A 17,786-nucleotide genomic window follows, 5' to 3' on the forward strand; every position below is an offset into this window, starting at 1 on the left:
GTCTGGGACTTCATAAACTGTCTCTTCATTGCAGGCTTGTATATCCCAAGAGATTGCACTTTCACAGGTCTCTTTAAGGAAGTGAAATGTGCACTATGTATTGTGTAAAAAATACTTCTGTTTGGTTTTAAATCCCCAGTCTTATTTATCTCTTCTCATAAGGCAGTCATTCCACACCTCTAATTATTTTGTTGTCCTTTTCTGAACCTTTTCCAATTCCAATATGTCTTTTTTGAGATGAGGCAATGGCATCTACACTCATAATACAGGTTGAACCTCTCTAATCTGGCAGTTTCTCGTCCAGCAACATCCATAATGTCATAATTTTAGTCAGCTGAATGACCGCCTATCATGGATTTTCTGTGGCCAAGTTTTCCGTGGTCCCATAAAGTTTGTTTCTAGGAACCAGTGTTCTGTGGCTCTTAGTGTTCTGTGCTGTTATTTAGCAGTATTTTGCCTCTGAATGTCTTCTAAGAGCCCAGCAACCAGTGGAAATGTTGGTAATGTGCTAGACAGTATTGACTTCCTGTGGTCTGGCAAATTGTCTCATCCGGCACCGGTCAGGTCCCTAGGCTGCTGGATTAGAGAGGTTCAACCTGTATTCAATATGGATACCTAACAATTTAGACAACTTATTTCGTGTGTATAAAAAAGCTAAAGAGCTAGAAAGTGGATTTATGTAGCTCCAGTCTGATATTTGCTGTCTGTGCTGGGATCACCCAAGTCCCTGTCAGAAATAGAATGCTGAGTTAGGTGGGCTGTCGGTCTGATCCACTGCAATCATTGTCATATGATATAGAGGTTTGTAAACATCTGGGCAATTAATAAACACAAGGGCCATTATTTTCAAATTCAGATGCCTAAAGTTAGGCAACTAAGACAATTAAGACCTGAGTACATTCAACTCTCTTCAAAAATCAAGCCACTTATTTGGAAGCCTAACCATAAATGTAGGCCTTTAACATTAGGTACCCAAGTTTGAAGATCTTGGCCTGTATGTTTTCAGTATGAAGTAAAAGCATAGACAAGATATTTCATGTGCATAAAAAAGTAGAGGGCCAGGATTATACATTACCTACAACGCAAAATACAGCTACCAGAGTAACATCACACCAATAGGAATTCATCTTTTTGTTTCCTAGAATTGCAGTCATATTTTGAAGATCTGAGTCACAGTTGACCTCTGTCAGCTCAAGCACATTGTGAACTGCTGGGTTTTGGGAAGTTTTGCAGTTTATATCATTGGCATTTTTGAGCAACCTGCTTGTAGAATTCACATAACTCCTTAAGAAGAAGGCTAGATCACAAAGTTGGCACGTGCAATCCCACTGATTTTGATCTAAACCTAGAAGAATTAGCTGAGTGAGTGGAGAAAACGTGTCTGGAATGAGTGCCAGCCTGTTCCGAGAAAGGTCCATTTCTTTCAGCTGAGGTAGGCATTGGAAGGCATTTTTCTCAATGTAACTAATGAAATTGTTAGATAAATCCAAACTCCTAAGACTATCAAGACATGCTGCTCCAAAGCTGCTGGCCATCAGAGTAGTGATTCGATTCCCATTTAGCTGCAGCCTCATAAGACTCTTTGTAGTTTTGAACCAGATCCCATTGATATTGCTCAAAACATTGTTGCTTAGCACCAGGACTTCCAGCTTTTGAAGCTCACTGAAGGTATGATCACTGAGAGAAGAACTCAATAATTGGTTTTGGTCTAGCAGTAGCGTCCTTAGATCTCGAAGCCCATTAAATGCATTTTCTTTAATGTCTGCAATTCGGTTGCTGCTTAGCCTTAGTAGGGTTATGTTGAACAGGAGCGACAAGCTGAAGCTTTCTACTGAAGTGATGTTTCCATCAGTAACAATTAAAGCTTTTGTGGCTGGAGGAACAGCTGTAAAAAAGAGGAAGAGAGACATTAGCTACAGGAAATAGGCCTGGATTATGCCTGAGTTAAGATCTTAGCACTACCAAGGAGTTTTACGGATGGGAAAATAAATCTTTTTTTCACGTATTCTGATTTTAAGGAAATGCTTCATATTGTATTTATTTAGATTTCTAAAATTCTTCATAGGCTCCACTTCAAAAATTAATAACATGGGACAAAAGAATGATCATCTCAGATTGACAGGTACATGAATATTCACCAACAAATTACTGAGGACATTAAAATAGACCCAAACCTCTCAGCCTACTCCCCCACCACAAAAACCTGGTGGAAAAGAATGGGTTTTGTAGAGTTCTTGGGTGGTTAATTGACCCAGCCTCTGGTGAACCAGGAGGGTGACCGTCTCACAGAGAGCCACCTGCTGCCCATGCCAGCTGTCTCCCAGTTGCAGAAATGCAGCTCCCACTCTAGCACCCTCCCTGGACTCATCTATGGAGCCAGCGCATGGGGAGTTTGCCAGGTCCACACAGTAGATGAATAGCTTCAGAGCTGAATAGAACACTTTGCATTCCACCCAGGAGCATGCTGGTCCCCAAAGCATTGATGCAATATGCTTGCAGCATGGAACTCCACTTACAAGGCAGGCTGCAGAGTTCTGCGCTAGCATCAGTTTCCCAGTAACCTAGAGGTTGAGCCACATGTAGAGGACATTGCAACAATCTAACCGTACCATGACAAAGGGGGATAGCTGTGGTAAGGGCCCCACATCAGAGAGAAAAGATTCTCTTTTTTGCCATGTATAGATGGGAGCAAAAAAGCTACTGGCAAGTAGCCCTGCCTGCGCATCCAGGTCCTTGCGGTCCTTGCTCTGATACTGACTCTTCGAGGTGGTCCTTTCTCTAATACCAACTCGTCTGTCAGGTCCTAGCAACGCACCAGGTTACACAGCTGTGGTTCAAACTGCAGTAACAACACACCCTCAGTCCGTGGCACCAACAGTAAGTCTGCCAGCCCTTCCGGCAGCTTCCCCCAGGTCACCAGCATAATTTCTATCTTGTCTAGGTTACACTGCAGACAGGTAGCCCTCCTCTGAGGCGCAGGGTTATTCATCATAACCTGCATGCATCAGTATATTAGATTTTTTTTTTAGTAGTGCACTGACATGACATATTTGCTCAAGAAAGAAAAACCCATCTGTTCCACTAGAAGGCCAAGTTAATGCATTGCTTATAACTGTCACTGTTTTTATTTTGGGTTGAATTTTTTCATTGCTCGTGGAACTGCAAAACTACCATTTGGGGCCAGACATGGTGCAGGCAAGAGCTGTGCTCATCAGCAGGCCTCATTCCTGTCTTACACCACCTCTACTGTTTTTAAAGGTCCAATCCTCCCCCCCACCACCACCCAAAGTGGCACTGGCATTTGAACTACCTAACCCATTCATGGGTATTAATGTTTATCTGCACACACACACACACACAGTTGTTTTTTGTTTTGTTTTGTTTTCATTACAATATGTTGTTGTTTTTCTTTTGAGGCTCAACGTAGCAAATGTGATGGGGGTTTGTTCTGTTTTGGGTGCCCTGAGGATTTTCACATGGGAATCTCATATGCTCTGGAGAGCACAGACCCCTGTTGGACATGTGTTGCATTAAATAAACTTCTCAGTGTGATGTAAGGCAAATATCCTCTTGACTTCAAACTATGGCCAATCCAACTGGGATAATGCTATAATGTGCATAATAACTTACTGTTATGTCACGTTTATTGGAGCATCTCTCAAACATAAGTTACTGGATTCTTCTGACCATTTTTAAAATGAAAGGGAAGGCCAGACTATCGTCCCTCCTTGCTCAACAGACTGGAGAGTAACAGTCATGCAAATAATGTAAATGAAAAATTTGCTTCTGATCATATCAAATATTATAGAAAAAAGGATCATTTTACTTTTGTGTGTATGGCTTCTTCCTGTTACTGGAATGAGGGAAAATATGTTGCTTTAACTGAAAACATTTATTGATTGACTGACTAATTATGTGGTGGAGTCTAAACACCCTCTCCTAGAGCAGGGGTCCACTCTGCAAGTGCTACACAAACACTTTAAAAGAGGAGGAAATCTTTTTAAATCACTCTGTTTTGGTTGCTGACATTATACAAAGGGCTAAATCTTCAGGACGCATACCCACATTCTTCTGCTTCAGGTGTGTACACGGCCCAGTACATAAGCCTAATGCACCCACAAGCTGGGGTGGACAGGCAGGCTAATCTGTCTGCGCACACAAACTCTGTCTTGCATAGCAATAGCAGGGCTTGTGTGTCTTTAAACTGGCACATCCCATGGCGCACGTGCTGTCAAAGATTGTTTTGCCTTAAAGATTTGTTGCTTAGTAAAAACAAATCTTTTACTTGTAGCATTTTTGGGACTTTGCCAGTCCCCCCAGCGATGGATAATAGGAAGTGGCCAGCTTCTCTCTGTTTTATCTCGCACTGAATAATGTAAAGAATGACAGGCCATTTATTTGTTCTGCAGGCTTCTCTACACTTGAATTGCTACAGCAGCCTGGCTGCATGGCTGCTCCTGTGCCACTGCAGTGCTTTGCTGCACACAAAACTTACACAAATGGGTGGGTGGGGTGCTTCCATCTGCCAAGATGCTCCCACCAGCCATTCACAGCTAAGTCAGTGGAAGAATTTCTCCGTTGACATTGGGAATTGGGTGTGGACTTTTTGTGCTTCTAAGTGACATCAGTGAGCCAAGTTTATTTCCTAGTGCAGACCAGGCCTGTGTCTCAACAACTAAGCACAAAATACTGCTTTTGCACATGCACGAGGACAGTGATGTCACCTTTAGACACTCAGATCCTACAATCTAGGAACTCAAAATACAATCTGTTTCATATGTTCAGCAACACAGATAGCAATGCTAATAACACTGCTTTTCTCTGGCCTGATCTAAGAAAATAAAGTGGTTTTAATTATACCATTCAGAGGTGTGAAAAATCCACACTCCCAAGTGGTCTAGTGAAGCTGACCTAACTCCCAATGTCCACTTCAGTGCTGTCTGCAAATTCTTCCAATGACACGCACCTCTCAGAGAGATGGATCACCAACTCCAGTGAGAGAACCCCTCCTATCAGCAGAGGTCATTCTACACTGAAATGAGGCTTCAGCAGTGCTTCAGCCATGCGGTGATAGCGTTTTCGAATGCAGACAAGCCCTCAGGCAGGACATTCCAGAAGCTGGAGAATTCATAGCAAACTGGGTGCTTAATTTGTAATTGTTTGGGGCTGGAATTTGGAATAATGGTACTCTACTTAGTCTTAATAGCAGCCATAGCTTTCTGTAAGCAAATGCTGGACTCGCATTCTTGTAGTCTTGGATTGTTTGGGTTCTGGAATCTATTTCTGGCTCTGTCGGTGGTTCAATTTGGCCCCATTTCAGGGAAGTACTTGAGTATGAGCTTAAGGCTGTCCCTACTCAGGTCACCACATATGAACTTGCATAACTGAAGCAATGGGACTTAAGCATTTGTCGTACTTTTCTGAATCAAGGCCTCAGTCACTAGCAGGCTGTTGGGCTTTACATCAAGACCTTAGCCTCCTTTTGAGTTAGCATCCCCTTGCATAAGCTGGACTTAATAATACTTACCCACCTTAGTGAAGCACTTTGAGAACTATGGATAAAAGATGATTTACATGCCAAATGTTATTCAGTTTTATGGCTGTTAGGACTTCGGATTTCTTAAACTGATAGCACCTTTCTCTTTTCTAAATGAGTGTTAGAGGCTTGCTGCTTTCACAATAAACAAAATATGTTATTTAGCGTCAGTATGAAAGTTACATTCTGTTTAAATTTGTTCATCACGTATCTTATTAAACTGTTGACTTCAGCAAGCAATATGTACTGAATAAAGTCCATGTATCTTGGTAGCATTTCTACATCTCATTTAGCCCTAATGAAAAGACACCATTGTTTCAGAAGTATAATGTTATAATGCACTTTGATTCTAATCAGTATCACTGGTATATGACTTAATCTTACTAATGCTGTAGCATTGCCTGGCAAGGTTTTGAGGCAATCCATAGTTGGTTCAGCCAATATAAGGCTTGAACTTAGCACAAAATGTGGACAATAATTTAGTCAAACAATCTATTTTTAAAGGAGCCTTGCTGCATGAAATGACTCCCTCCACAGTAACAAAGGTTTTCAATTACCTCAGAGGGCCTTAGAATGGCTTTGGTAAGGTGCTAGGCAAAAGAGCACTAAGCCAATGTTATCACTCTTTAGACAGCAAGAGACTTGCTTTTAGAAGCAGAGTCCAAACTCAGTCAATATAAATAAGAGTACTGCAGTGAGCTTGCTGTATGAAATAAATATCAGCTCTCTTAAAGTGGCTTATTTAATTACCTGGTATATATGTTAATCCTTGACACAGAGTTACATTTCCAGAGCATACCAGGCATGAGGAGGGACATGATGTTATTAACTGAATCACCATAGCAAGTAGAATAAGCAATGTACCTAAAAAAAAAAGAGCAAATATTTCATGATATTGACATATATTATTCAGGGTTTAATTGCAAGTGGATAATTAAGTAAATTAGTCACCTCTGCATTTTTAAAAGGAGAGTTAAATTTGTCATGAGAGAATGGTGAATTTTATGGCCCAGAAAGAAATCCAGTGGACAGCAATTATGACTAAAATTTTCCATTACCCGATTTATTAAACAATACAGTACATGTGAGACAACAGTGTGTGTTTATGTGATATTTTGGTCCCATTCTTTAAAGGGCCTTAAAATTAAAGAGTACAGCTTAACATTTGCAATTAATTTAAGGCAAACTCATAGCTCATGTCACTTCACCACCAGACTGTGCCCATGTATCAGGTACTTAGACGTTTCCCTGCTGAAAAATATAATTGCAGTTGTTTCCAAAGGCAAACGCGTGCCCAGAAAATCAAAGACAGCAACTCATAATACATTCCTTTTATGTTTAGCTTTTGCCTTTTTTTTAATCAAAATAAAACTAAGTTGCTTTGACAGGGCTGGGGTCCTGATTCAGCAAAGTACATAAATGCATGCGTCATGTGACTAATTATGGGCCTAATCCATGTTAATTGCAATCAATGGCAGTCTTTCCATTGATCACAATTGGCTTTAGATCCCTAAAGTCAATGGGACTTAATCACTCAGTAAGATAAGCAGGTGCTTAAGTGTTTTGCAGAGTTGGGGCCACAAAGATGCTTTCGGGCCCAGTACAAGAAGAGAGACAGACAGGTATCTCCAAAAGTACATTCCAGTTATTATAATGACTAGATTGATATATCAAGCAAACCCCATGAAATAACTTCACATCCAGGCCTTCTGTAACATCCAGAGAAGATGCTTCCATGCTCCTGACCGAAGTCATAGAACAAATGGAAAAGAGAGGATCTTCAAGAACTCATATTTGGTTTTGCAACAGACTCTGCACATTGGAGTCAGGATACATTGGAAAAATGTAATCCATTCATCATAAACAATGAAGGCAAAAGATAATAAAGAGAATAGGTTTTTACTACTGAGTCTAGTTGCATTAATCCAAAGCAAGCAGAAATATGAGACACAACAGCTCTCAAAAGTGTCCTCCTTCACCCACCTCTCAGCTTGGAGACGTAACAAAAGCTCTTAGCATCACACAAGTTGGCCCTTTGCAGGGGATACATTGTGCAATATGTCACAAAGCATTCAGATTAGCAGTAAGAACCTATTGGCTGCAACCCAAATTCTGAAGTCTGGCTCATGTGTATTGTCTGGCTACAGTCAGTGTGACTGCCCATGTGGGTAAGAGCTTCAGGCACTTGACCCTAAAGCCTGGTCTACACTAGAGGGCAACCTCAACCTAAGATACACAACTCCAGCTATATGACTAGCATAGCTGGAATTGATGTACTTTAAATCGAATTTCCATCCCCACAGTGGGTGGTCAAATGGGGGGAATTTGCCCATCAATTTCCCTTACTCCTCACAACTTTGAGGAGTACTGGTGTTGACTGGGATGCCTGGAACATTTGATTTAGTGCATCCCTACCAGGTGCACTAAATCAAACTCCAAGAGATCGATCTCTGCTGCGGTAAGTAGAGACAGACCCTTAGACTCCTATGCTATGGTTACACTGCGGAGCTATTTTGGGATATCTCGGTGTCCTGAAAGAGTAACTCTGTGTCTAGGAAACATGCCAGCCATGCTATTTTGGCAGCCCCTTGTTGTGAGAGGGGTAAGGGATGCCGTGAAATAGCACTGTATTTCAAAATTTGGCACTGTGTAAAAAGTGCCAAATCCCAAAATACCCTATTTCCAAATTGACTTGAAATAGGATATGCAATTTGTGTAGTGGAAATTGCATATTTTATTTCAAGTTAGGGGCACATTGTAGACCTCGCCTTAATGCTGGAGTTGGGAGGAGTGGCGTTGCCATCAGCCCAAGTATTGGTCGTTACATAGGTGTTAAAGAAGTCTCCCTAAGTGCACATCTGATAAATTGCACATTTTCAGGTCCTATAAAAACCAAATTGAAGCACGTGTGGCTTCTAGACAACACTCATGTTCTAAGATCTGAACAAGCCGTGCATATAGGACTTGCACATAAACTCACAGAGGTGCCAAGGAACGCAGCGACAGAAGGGGAGAGGGTTCATAATCACTCTCCCCTCTCTTATCTGTATAGTGTTTAAATGGGAAGTTAGAACAATCAGTCAGTATGGAGCAGGCTGCCCTGTAAATGGTACCTTCTTTCCTGGGCAGGGTCTCTGACAAATGCAGATATCTGCATTTTAAAGTTTAAAGCTGCAGCTAGCAGTCCCTCTTTGGTTTGCAATGCAAATTTGCCTTCTCTCTCTCTCTCTCTCTCTCTCTCTCTTGCATTTGCAGGGAAGACCTGAATTTTCTGAAGTAGTCACAAAATTAGAAGAATGCCTGTGCAATATTGAGGTAAAGCTATACGCTCCTGCAATTAAGTAATACACATGCACCAAACGAGCAAGTGTGAATGCAAGCTGGAAAGCAAGACACGTGTGAAACAGACCATAGCACTTGCTGACCTGATTCACCCAGTTGTAACTTCCCTCATTAAACATTAAGGTGCTACAGTAAACAGCTGCCCCATGAGCACACTAAGAAGAAGAAGGCGAAAGGCCAGCCTGGCAAAGTATGATATGAGATGAGGTCTCTGGCTCCCGGCATTTCCACAAACCGTAACGCTGCAGAGAGAAACTGTTCAGCATTGCAGGGATGTACCACAAAGGCGGGACCCATCTAGCCATCTGAGTTCTGCTTGGCTAACAAGACGAGGCATGGATTTTAGGGAGGGGGGTTAAAAGAGCTACCATAAAAAGAGAAATACAAAGGTACGTTGCTGCTTCTCTCTGTGGCTAGTAACTGGATCTATCAGCATTCAACCTAATGAAGGTAACTGATCAAACAAGGAGTGAGTTTGATTAGGGACTCCTCCTGTTCCTGACTTTACATTTGCACTCTGTGTGTGTGTGCGCACGCCCACACACAAGAATTATAAAACTCCCCCCTCCCCTTATTTCAAATGTATGACTGCTTTTAAACCAAAGGGTCAGTGCAGACTCCCATCATCTGTTACATTTCTTCATGCTCTGACTGCAGCAGGTTGCTTTATGTGTAGGTGGAAGCTTTTAAGTTTTTTAAAACAAGTGAAGTACCACATCACAAGTAACCATGCTGTCTCATGGGAGACCTGGCTTCTGTGGTACAGGGGCAGCAGCGCATGCAGGATGAACTCTGGGCTATGAACCACAAAAAGAAGCTCTATTTATCTAAGGGGTTAGTGCTAAGTTCTATTGTCTTCATGGCAAAACCCTGTTTCAGAGAGTTTTAAGGAACAAAATCTTTGGATAGTTGTTAAGTGTGACAGGCAACAAAGGACAAACTCTGAGATGATAAGATTTCCCTTTTTTTTTTTTTTTTGTCTTGTCTGTTTCCTCCTTCCCTTCATTCAGAAAGGTAATTTGGTTCCTTATTAAACGTTTAAGTGCCTCCTCCACCTGCCCTGCCATTCTGGCTTTGTACTTAAACATTCATAAATTATAAGGCCAGAAAAGACCGCTATGCTCATTTAGCATAACTTCCTGTAGAACAGAGGCCATGGAATTTCACCCAATAATGGCTGAAGTGGAAGGAATTACTCTTCCCTGCTATGTAAGTGAACACTATCAAGCCCAATAACTCACAGCTGAACTAGAGCATATCTTTTAGAAACACATCCAATCTCAATTTAAAGACTCCAGCTGATGATGAATTTACTACTTCCCTTAGGGCTTGTCTACACTATCTCCTTACTTCAAAGGGAGCATGCTAAGTGGGGTGTCAGGAGATTATTAATGAAGTGCTGAGCTTTAAGCTAATTGTCCCCCTCTCAGCAACTCCGAAGTACTAAACTTAGAAGTGCTGGTTCGCATGTAGCTGCAGCTAACCCAACGGTACTTTGAAGGGCCTGGGCTACTTCAATGTCCCTTTAACGCCCATTACAAAGTTTTGAGGAGTAAAGGGACTTCAAAGTTGCCCAGGAACTTCAAAATACCAGCGGGTGAGCTGTGGCTACATGCGAACCCGCACTTCGAACTTTAACACTTTGGAATTGCCACAGAGGAGAATTACCTTAATGAAGTGCCGCATATGCACCACAGCATTTCATTAGTAATCTCCCGACACCCTACTTACCACCCTCCCTTCGAAGCTGGGAGCTAGTGTAGACACAGCCTTCGTAAGCTGAACTCCAGAACTCCAATAAAATTCTTGTTCTTTTGCATGCTCAGGGCTTTGAAGCCTCTTCAACATTACGAGGCTTGTGGATAAATGTTGACAATGTCCTTTTTTAATTTAGTTGATGTCTCCAGCTTCCAGCAACAGCAGTGGCTCTCTGTCTCCTTCCTCTTCTTCTGACTGTCTTGTTGCTCGAGGAGGTCCAGGCCGTAGCCATGTAGCAGCTTTACGTAGCCGGTTTGAGCTGGAATATGCCTTGAATGCAAGAGCTTATGCTGTTTGGTCACAAAGGTAAGTCACAAAACCTTGAAGTCAGACTAGCTTGCATTATGGGCCAGATGTGCTGGATATCATCAAGAGAGTGCCTCCACAGAGACATCCGTCATCTTCCATAGCCTGTAAGATTCCCAGATCAGTGGTCATCCTTCTTAGATATTTGGAAAGCACCTTGAAAGTAGTGGGCACTACCATGAGTAAATAATCACATGAAGCATACCTGGTGTTGCTGCAATGCAAAGGTTAAAAAAAGTGTTTCAGAAACCTAGCTTCTCAGATATTCCCACAGCAATATGACAAGTATCAGAAGGGTAGCTGTGTTAGTCTACATATGCAAAAACAACAGATGCCTCTGAAGAAGTGGGATTTTGCCCATGAAAGCTATACCCAAATAAATCAGTTGGTCTTTAAGGTGCCACAAAATGCCTTGTTGTCTTAAAATTCTATTTAAAATGTTATGGACTTTATCTGGTTTGGTAGGCCACAAGTGCAAGCATCAGTCTAAAAGCTTCACAAAATCTAATATTAATACAGATTTTGTTCATGATTAAAAATATAAAGAGTCCAGGAGGTGTTCAAACAGCTGCCTGCTCTGCTTGAACTGTAAACTTGGCAACACTGCTTCTAACGTAGGTCAACAAAGAATGACGACTGCCCATTTAGTGGTGTCGTTACAAGTGCTCTGTCAGTCGCCATGCACATTGCACTGCCAGGCACTGGACCCAGGGGAGCTGGTTTTTACTTTATGGTTTATTGTTCACATTTGAAATTCAAAACGAGGAAAAGTTATGCAATCAAAAGGTTTATCTTTGCAACAATAATAATGAATCATTAATAAGCTGTGTGTAAACTATAACCATAGGGGCTTCTGGCTTCAAAATGGGAAAGCCAATTTAGATAGCTGACAAGCATTTCAATACTACTGTGGTGGGAGTTGCCAACTGGTGCTGTTACACACAGTCCAGCAAGTTATTTCTTAGCCTGTGGGCATTGTTTAAGCTCTTAAAATAGTCTATACAATTTCTTATTAGGAAACTGTGGCAAGTTTGAACTTGCTTGACCCAAAGGACCAGGTCCTTATGACTTAAGAATCTGCTGTCGTCTTCAAGGTACAGATTTGGTCCTTTAGCCACCAGAGGGAGCTGTGTTCATGTGAGTCATGTTTATTAAAACCACCTGGTAGGCTATACCAGCTCTAGGGTGAAGTCAAGGCTTTCCTAGCAGCTCACCCGGTTAGCAGGCTGCAAAACCCTGCATAGAGCTGCCAAATAGATTCCTCTGACTCCTTGTGACCAACATAGTTTGTTAACTCTGTCACGGTATAAGAGACATGGGCATGGCCTTCTAGCCAGTGGGAACACTGGAAGCAGAGACAGTCGTTTCTTAAAGGAACACTAAAAACAGCCAAGCTTGGGAAGAAAGTTAATATTATTTGTGTTGCCAGGAAACCTTCCTCCACCCTTGCTTATTTTAATATGAAGTGTATCGCCATTATCTGGAGTGGTGTGTGAACACCATCAGCTCACCATGGCATTTTGCAGCAGCAGTAAAATGCCATTCTCTCCGGTCAATGATCAGTAGCAGTAGTATGTAAGCAGGTATGTATGTATTCACTACATCTGGATAGCACAGGCACAGCAAATCCCTAGGTAGCGAAGGTGCCTTGATATTAATATTATGTGCATGACTAGACTGTGGCTTGAGCTACGCAACCTGAGGGGAACACCCGGCCTTGAGTATTGTGTAGCTGGACACATCCCTGGGGGTATGAAGTACTAGCTTTGCCCAATGTGCAGCTAGCATGGAAAGCGTGGCAATCTGCTGCCCCTATAACCAGGAGCAAAATACAATGCTCCCTCCTGAGCCTGTCTCCTTTCCCCCACAAGAAGGAGGGAGAAGACGGAATTGTACCTCTATATGTGTGTCCAGGTCAAAGGCCTTGGGACTTCTCCTGGGTTGCTCATGTTCTGTCTAGAGTGAGCATTTAGTCCTTAGTGATTAAGAGCGATAGAATGAAAACCTGACCTCATCACAGTAACAGTAAAACTCCCACTGATTTCACTGGGGCCAGAACTTCATCCCCAATGTATGCTCCAGTGAAATCAGAACGGGGAATAGGAAATCTGTAAGGACTGGTGCAAATGTATGTGTTACATTTCTTTAGAGAAGAGAAGCCATTACAGAGTTTTCTGGGGCCGTCTCAAGATCCATGTTCTCTGCATTATTGTAACATTAAGGTTCATATCTGAAGGAGTCTGTGCTATCCCTTGGGAGACCTGGGTTTCAGGGCAAATTTAACAATCTCCCTTCTGGGTCTCAGGGGGGCTGAGAGCACTGCTGAAATGAAATGACACTCTTAATTTCTGCTAGAAGACACAGATTTATGCTTTACTCTTCAGCACCACCAAGCAGTCAAAAACCGGAACAGCAGAAAAACCATCCGGACATCCTACCCTCCTGGCTGTAATGGGGAGTGAAGGGCCTGAGCTGGAAAGACTTAAAGTAGTGGCCTTGGAGAAGCGAGCAAATAAAAGCAAAAACTGCTGTCTGTTTGGGCCCCAGATAGGGAAGGCAGGAAGGGGCACCTGCTCTCAGATGTGAAAGCTTTCTGTATTCAAAATAGAAATCCTCCTCTGGTGAAATAAGAGCAGTTTTAAATGTGAGAAGGGCATGCAGGTGGGACTGGGGTCACAAGGAATGAAGAAAGACCCTGGCTTAATCCTCCTGCTGTAAAGGCTCAGACTTTGCTGTGGAATGTAATAGTTTTGGATGAAAAGAACGAGGGAGTGACATATTCAGGTTACGTGCAGACCCCTGCGAGAAACAGCAAAGAACCTCTCACTCCTGCCTGCCTGAGCCTGTAGTTTAGCATTCTCAGTCTGCCAACCACACTAGTTAGTTCACTGAAATGGGGGGTTCTCCGTAACCCAATGGGTTGTTTAAAGTTCCCCACCTCAGATCCTCTGCAACACAAATTAACTAAATCCAATCCTATACATAAAACTTTGATTCACCTAGAGGCAAAATGCACAACAAAATGGAGCTGAATTCTGCAGTTTGTCAATTATATGACATACTGAGATGATTAATGACTTGACTTTCTAATGACAATAGTTTCTGAAGTTTTTAATTTTTGAACGTGCATCTCTTGGAAGACAGAGGGGCCTCCTGCATTTCTAGCATATTTCTCCATCTCTTCTACCTTCTCGGTTCTGACCACTTCATATTCTCTGAAATACTGTGCAGTGTGCAATGTGGTAACACAGCTGAGACAATTCAGCTAATGAAATCTCCCTGTTCCACACATGGAGTTAAACAGGCATGACACTGAAGTTATTTGTTTGCTTCTTGCCTTGTAACTTCAGTGTTTGTGTTTAGTGAGCCTCTCTCCTGCATAGTAGCTGTTACCATAGGAGAAATAATGAAAGACAGGTCACAGTGCCCTGGTAATGAATTGGGTGCAATAGAAATGCATTCTGATTGCCGATCTAATCAGTCTGCTTAATGTATCAACCCATCACATATTAGAAGCTTTAGTAGTTGATTTTCTACTTCTTTGCACCTTTAGCACTTCTCATATAAGGGCAAATTTGCAGAAGAATAGCAATCCTCTTAATCTAAGTAGACCCTAGACCCAGCAAGATTAGCATGAGTCAGAATGGTTTTGTGCCTCTTTGCCTCTGAAGTATGAAATTAACACATTCTTGGGCATTGGTTACAAACTGGAGGAGATGCATTTGAAACTATGCTACAGGTCCGTTCAAGTGGCCAAAGATTCCTAGGCAGAGCACGGTGTGGCCCACCACACTATTAAATGAATTCCCTGTTCATTCCGGACCAAGGACTCATGCCACTAGAACTTGCTATGAACAGGTCCTTTGCAGCATTTTCAGCTAAAGTTGTTTGCTGACTGCTTTTGAATAAAATTGCTAACAACATAGTTCCATGTGTAGTGAGGACAGGACCTTCATGTTTGTGTGATGTATGCAAGCCTAGATTCCTCCTATCCAGAACTTGGTGCACCTTGTTTTGTATTGCACTGGCTTGACTATGATTCAATATCATGTGCATGCTACTGATTATTTCTGTTGAAAGCAGAGGAACACCAGAGACCGCAGTCAGACTCTTCAACCAGTGGCACTTGCTGCTACATATGCACACATAGGAAAGATACAGCCCTGGCCTCACATAGCTTCCATCCTGTAAAGATATTTGTGCAGTCAGACCTTTATGCCTATGTGCAGTTTCATAATTAATACCACGTGAATTCTGTGAAAATACCTCTCAAGCCAAGCCGGTGAAATGGGCTCTTTGTAGTCATAGGAGTCTGCTTGTGGGCCCTGTTCAAGGCTTGGAGCTTATGTAGGCAATGGCAATGCTAGCAAACCGCAAAGCTTCTATTTGGAATCGGGGCATCCTTCATGAGGTACACACACATGCATGGAGATTTCAGCCATGGGACGGGCAATTCTACTTGCAGCACCTCAGCCCAGGGTTGAAAAGGAAAGGTGATCCATTCAGGAAGCAACTGTGCAAGACCAAGGCAATTAGAGTGATGGGTTTTGTTCAGCAAGAAGACTCTTCTGTTTTGTTAAATAGCTCTTTCCCTCTAAGGCAAGCAATGGTCTAGCAGAGACTAAAATACCAGCACTGTATCACTCACCCACTCAGCCTCTTCCCATCCCTAGCATTATTAAACTTTTACCAGGTGGCTGTCCACGTGGAATTAGGATCAAAGTTCTATCCTTTACCAACTACTGAAAAGAGGAGGCAGCAGGAGAGAAAAGCCAAACTGAAATATTTCCCCACACACCATCCCTGAAGAAATAGCCATAATTTTTTTATCAAGGGAAAGGCCATTTTTCCAAGCGCTTCTCTGCTTTTGCTTTCCTTCAGCTGCTCTTTCCACCCCCCCTACTCCAAACTTGACAGCAGTGATTTATTGCCATTAGTTTCTGTTGTTCTAATTGTTTACTATAATCTTTTACCCAATTGACAACAAATTGCTAAGTCATCCTTTCAGTAAAGTGTGTATGTGGATGAGTCTAAGGGCTTGTCTACATTGTTTTTTGTTTTTTATGGTTTTTGTTTTTGCAAAAAAATCCCTTTTTTCCACACTGCAAATCTTGTTCTTCTGGAATAACAGGGCATTTAACTTGAAATAGTACCTCCACCAAAACGAACAACTTTCCCTGCCACCCACCCCCTTGAATTTCAAAATGGACTCTGTCTATACTTAGCAGAGGTAACTACAACTTAACTGGCCTCCCCGGAGGCATCCCATCATTGCTCTTATTTTGAAATTGGGCTGTAGTGCGAACGCTCAATTTGGAAATGATCTTACACTGTGAACACTGTTTCCAGAAATAACTTATTTTGACATTAGAGCATCTAAATAAGTTATTTCTGATAAACCCTGAGGTGTAACAATAGCCAAAGATTTAAAAAAATGTTCTGAGGATGATTAGCTTCAGTGATTTACCTTTTTTGCCTCCTGTAAAATCAGGGTCATGGTACATGGCTGTAGCTTTTCATGCATGCATATACTTGCATTGTAGTCCTCTCTCAACAGCTGAATTATCAGCAGTTCTGTTTTTTAGATATTTAAAATTCATGAACATCTCAGTTCCCTCTGGCTGCTTTGGGCTGAAGGTTGACAGCAGCCCTTGAGCTAGTTTGAGGATTTCCCCTGCTAATGCTACACTCACTTTTGCCTGGAGTCTGGCCTGGTAGAGCTCAGATCCCAAACCAGGATTACAAAGCTCCATGACTCCAGCTTTGCCACCACTGCCTCCATCCTGTTCTGTATGAAACACACTTAGCCAGTCCTGAGGATCCACTGCCTCCATCCTGTTCTGTATGAAATACACTTAGCCAGTCCTGAGGATCTTGGACCATTTCTGTACCCTAGTGCATTAATTCTGTGAGATGCTGCACTAAGTGATTCAAGCCATGTTCCAAAAGATTTACTGGCGCTGCACTGTGATAGCATAAAGACACTCAGTAGTGCGGCTATGTTCAGCTACATATTTATCCTTCTATGACTTCAAGATTGATACTAGTCTTTGCCCCCCCCATGTGTTTGTCCACAAGTGGGGGGTTGGGGAGGGATTGTCATAAATTATGAGTTAACATTAATAATATATCTAGGATCACAAATATGCAAGGCTTTATATTATGGTAGGATAGCCCCCAAAATTGTCTCATCTAAAGGCAGGCACATATGCAAGATAGAGCTGAAAATATAAGTGTGGGAGGAAAGGGGAGCATGGCCATTATCACATGCTTCACAGAAAAATTGTTGTCAATCAGTGGTGAAGAGAACTACATGGCTGGCAGAGGCTTACCCCCAAAATATAAGATGCCATGAAAAGACACAATATGGGGATGGGGTGAAAGGTGGTGGTAAAAAGGTTATGGTCAGAGGTGGTAATACACCTCTCATAGAAAGCTGGGTAAAAAGAGCCCCAGGAACATGCCTGACCCTCAGAACACTCAGCACAGCCCTAGAATAATATTTGCTTTGAGGCTAGAGCTGCAACCCAACCCTAAGCATACTTAAAACAAGCAGCTTGTATCCTGACAGAGGTAGCTAACCTTCAACAGTTCATGTTCTCTCACTTGGACAAGTGATTGAGTCACTCTTTTTGTTCTATGGCTTTGTGTTTTAGGGGTTGAATAGCTGGATTGATGAGCTTTGCCAGAGAAAAAACATTTGAAGAGTAAGTGAAGCCAATGACACATTACTTTGCAGTTTAGTGGAATATAGCAAATCTAATTCTATTATCCTGTCAAAGTTTTACTAAAGAAAGACCTAAAAGCATATTTTCAGAAGATCCTAAATAAAAGCCAGGAGCTG

At 42.2% G+C, this 17,786-nt stretch overlaps 1 protein-coding gene across 4 annotated transcripts in view; it reads left to right on the forward strand.

The window, feature by feature from the left end:
• The window catches only part of TNNI3K (TNNI3 interacting kinase), a 167,986-nt gene that overhangs the window by 134,609 nt on the left and 15,591 nt on the right, over positions 1–17,786 (forward strand). For 2 of the 4 annotated variants that reach the window (XM_075002557.1, XM_075002558.1), the window contains 2 exons: positions 8,792–8,851; positions 10,773–10,942. In XM_075002557.1, the coding sequence (XP_074858658.1) occupies positions 8,792–8,851; positions 10,773–10,942 (230 nt within the window). Of the gene's footprint in view, positions 1–1,142; positions 1,293–8,791; positions 8,852–10,772; positions 10,943–17,786 lie in introns of those variants that run through there. The other 2 variants (XM_075002559.1, XM_075002560.1) reach the window with 1 other exon arrangement.

This window comes from Carettochelys insculpta, chromosome 9, assembly GCF_033958435.1.
Source record: "Carettochelys insculpta isolate YL-2023 chromosome 9, ASM3395843v1, whole genome shotgun sequence".
NCBI classification, from domain to species: Eukaryota; Metazoa; Chordata; order Testudines; family Carettochelyidae; genus Carettochelys; species Carettochelys insculpta.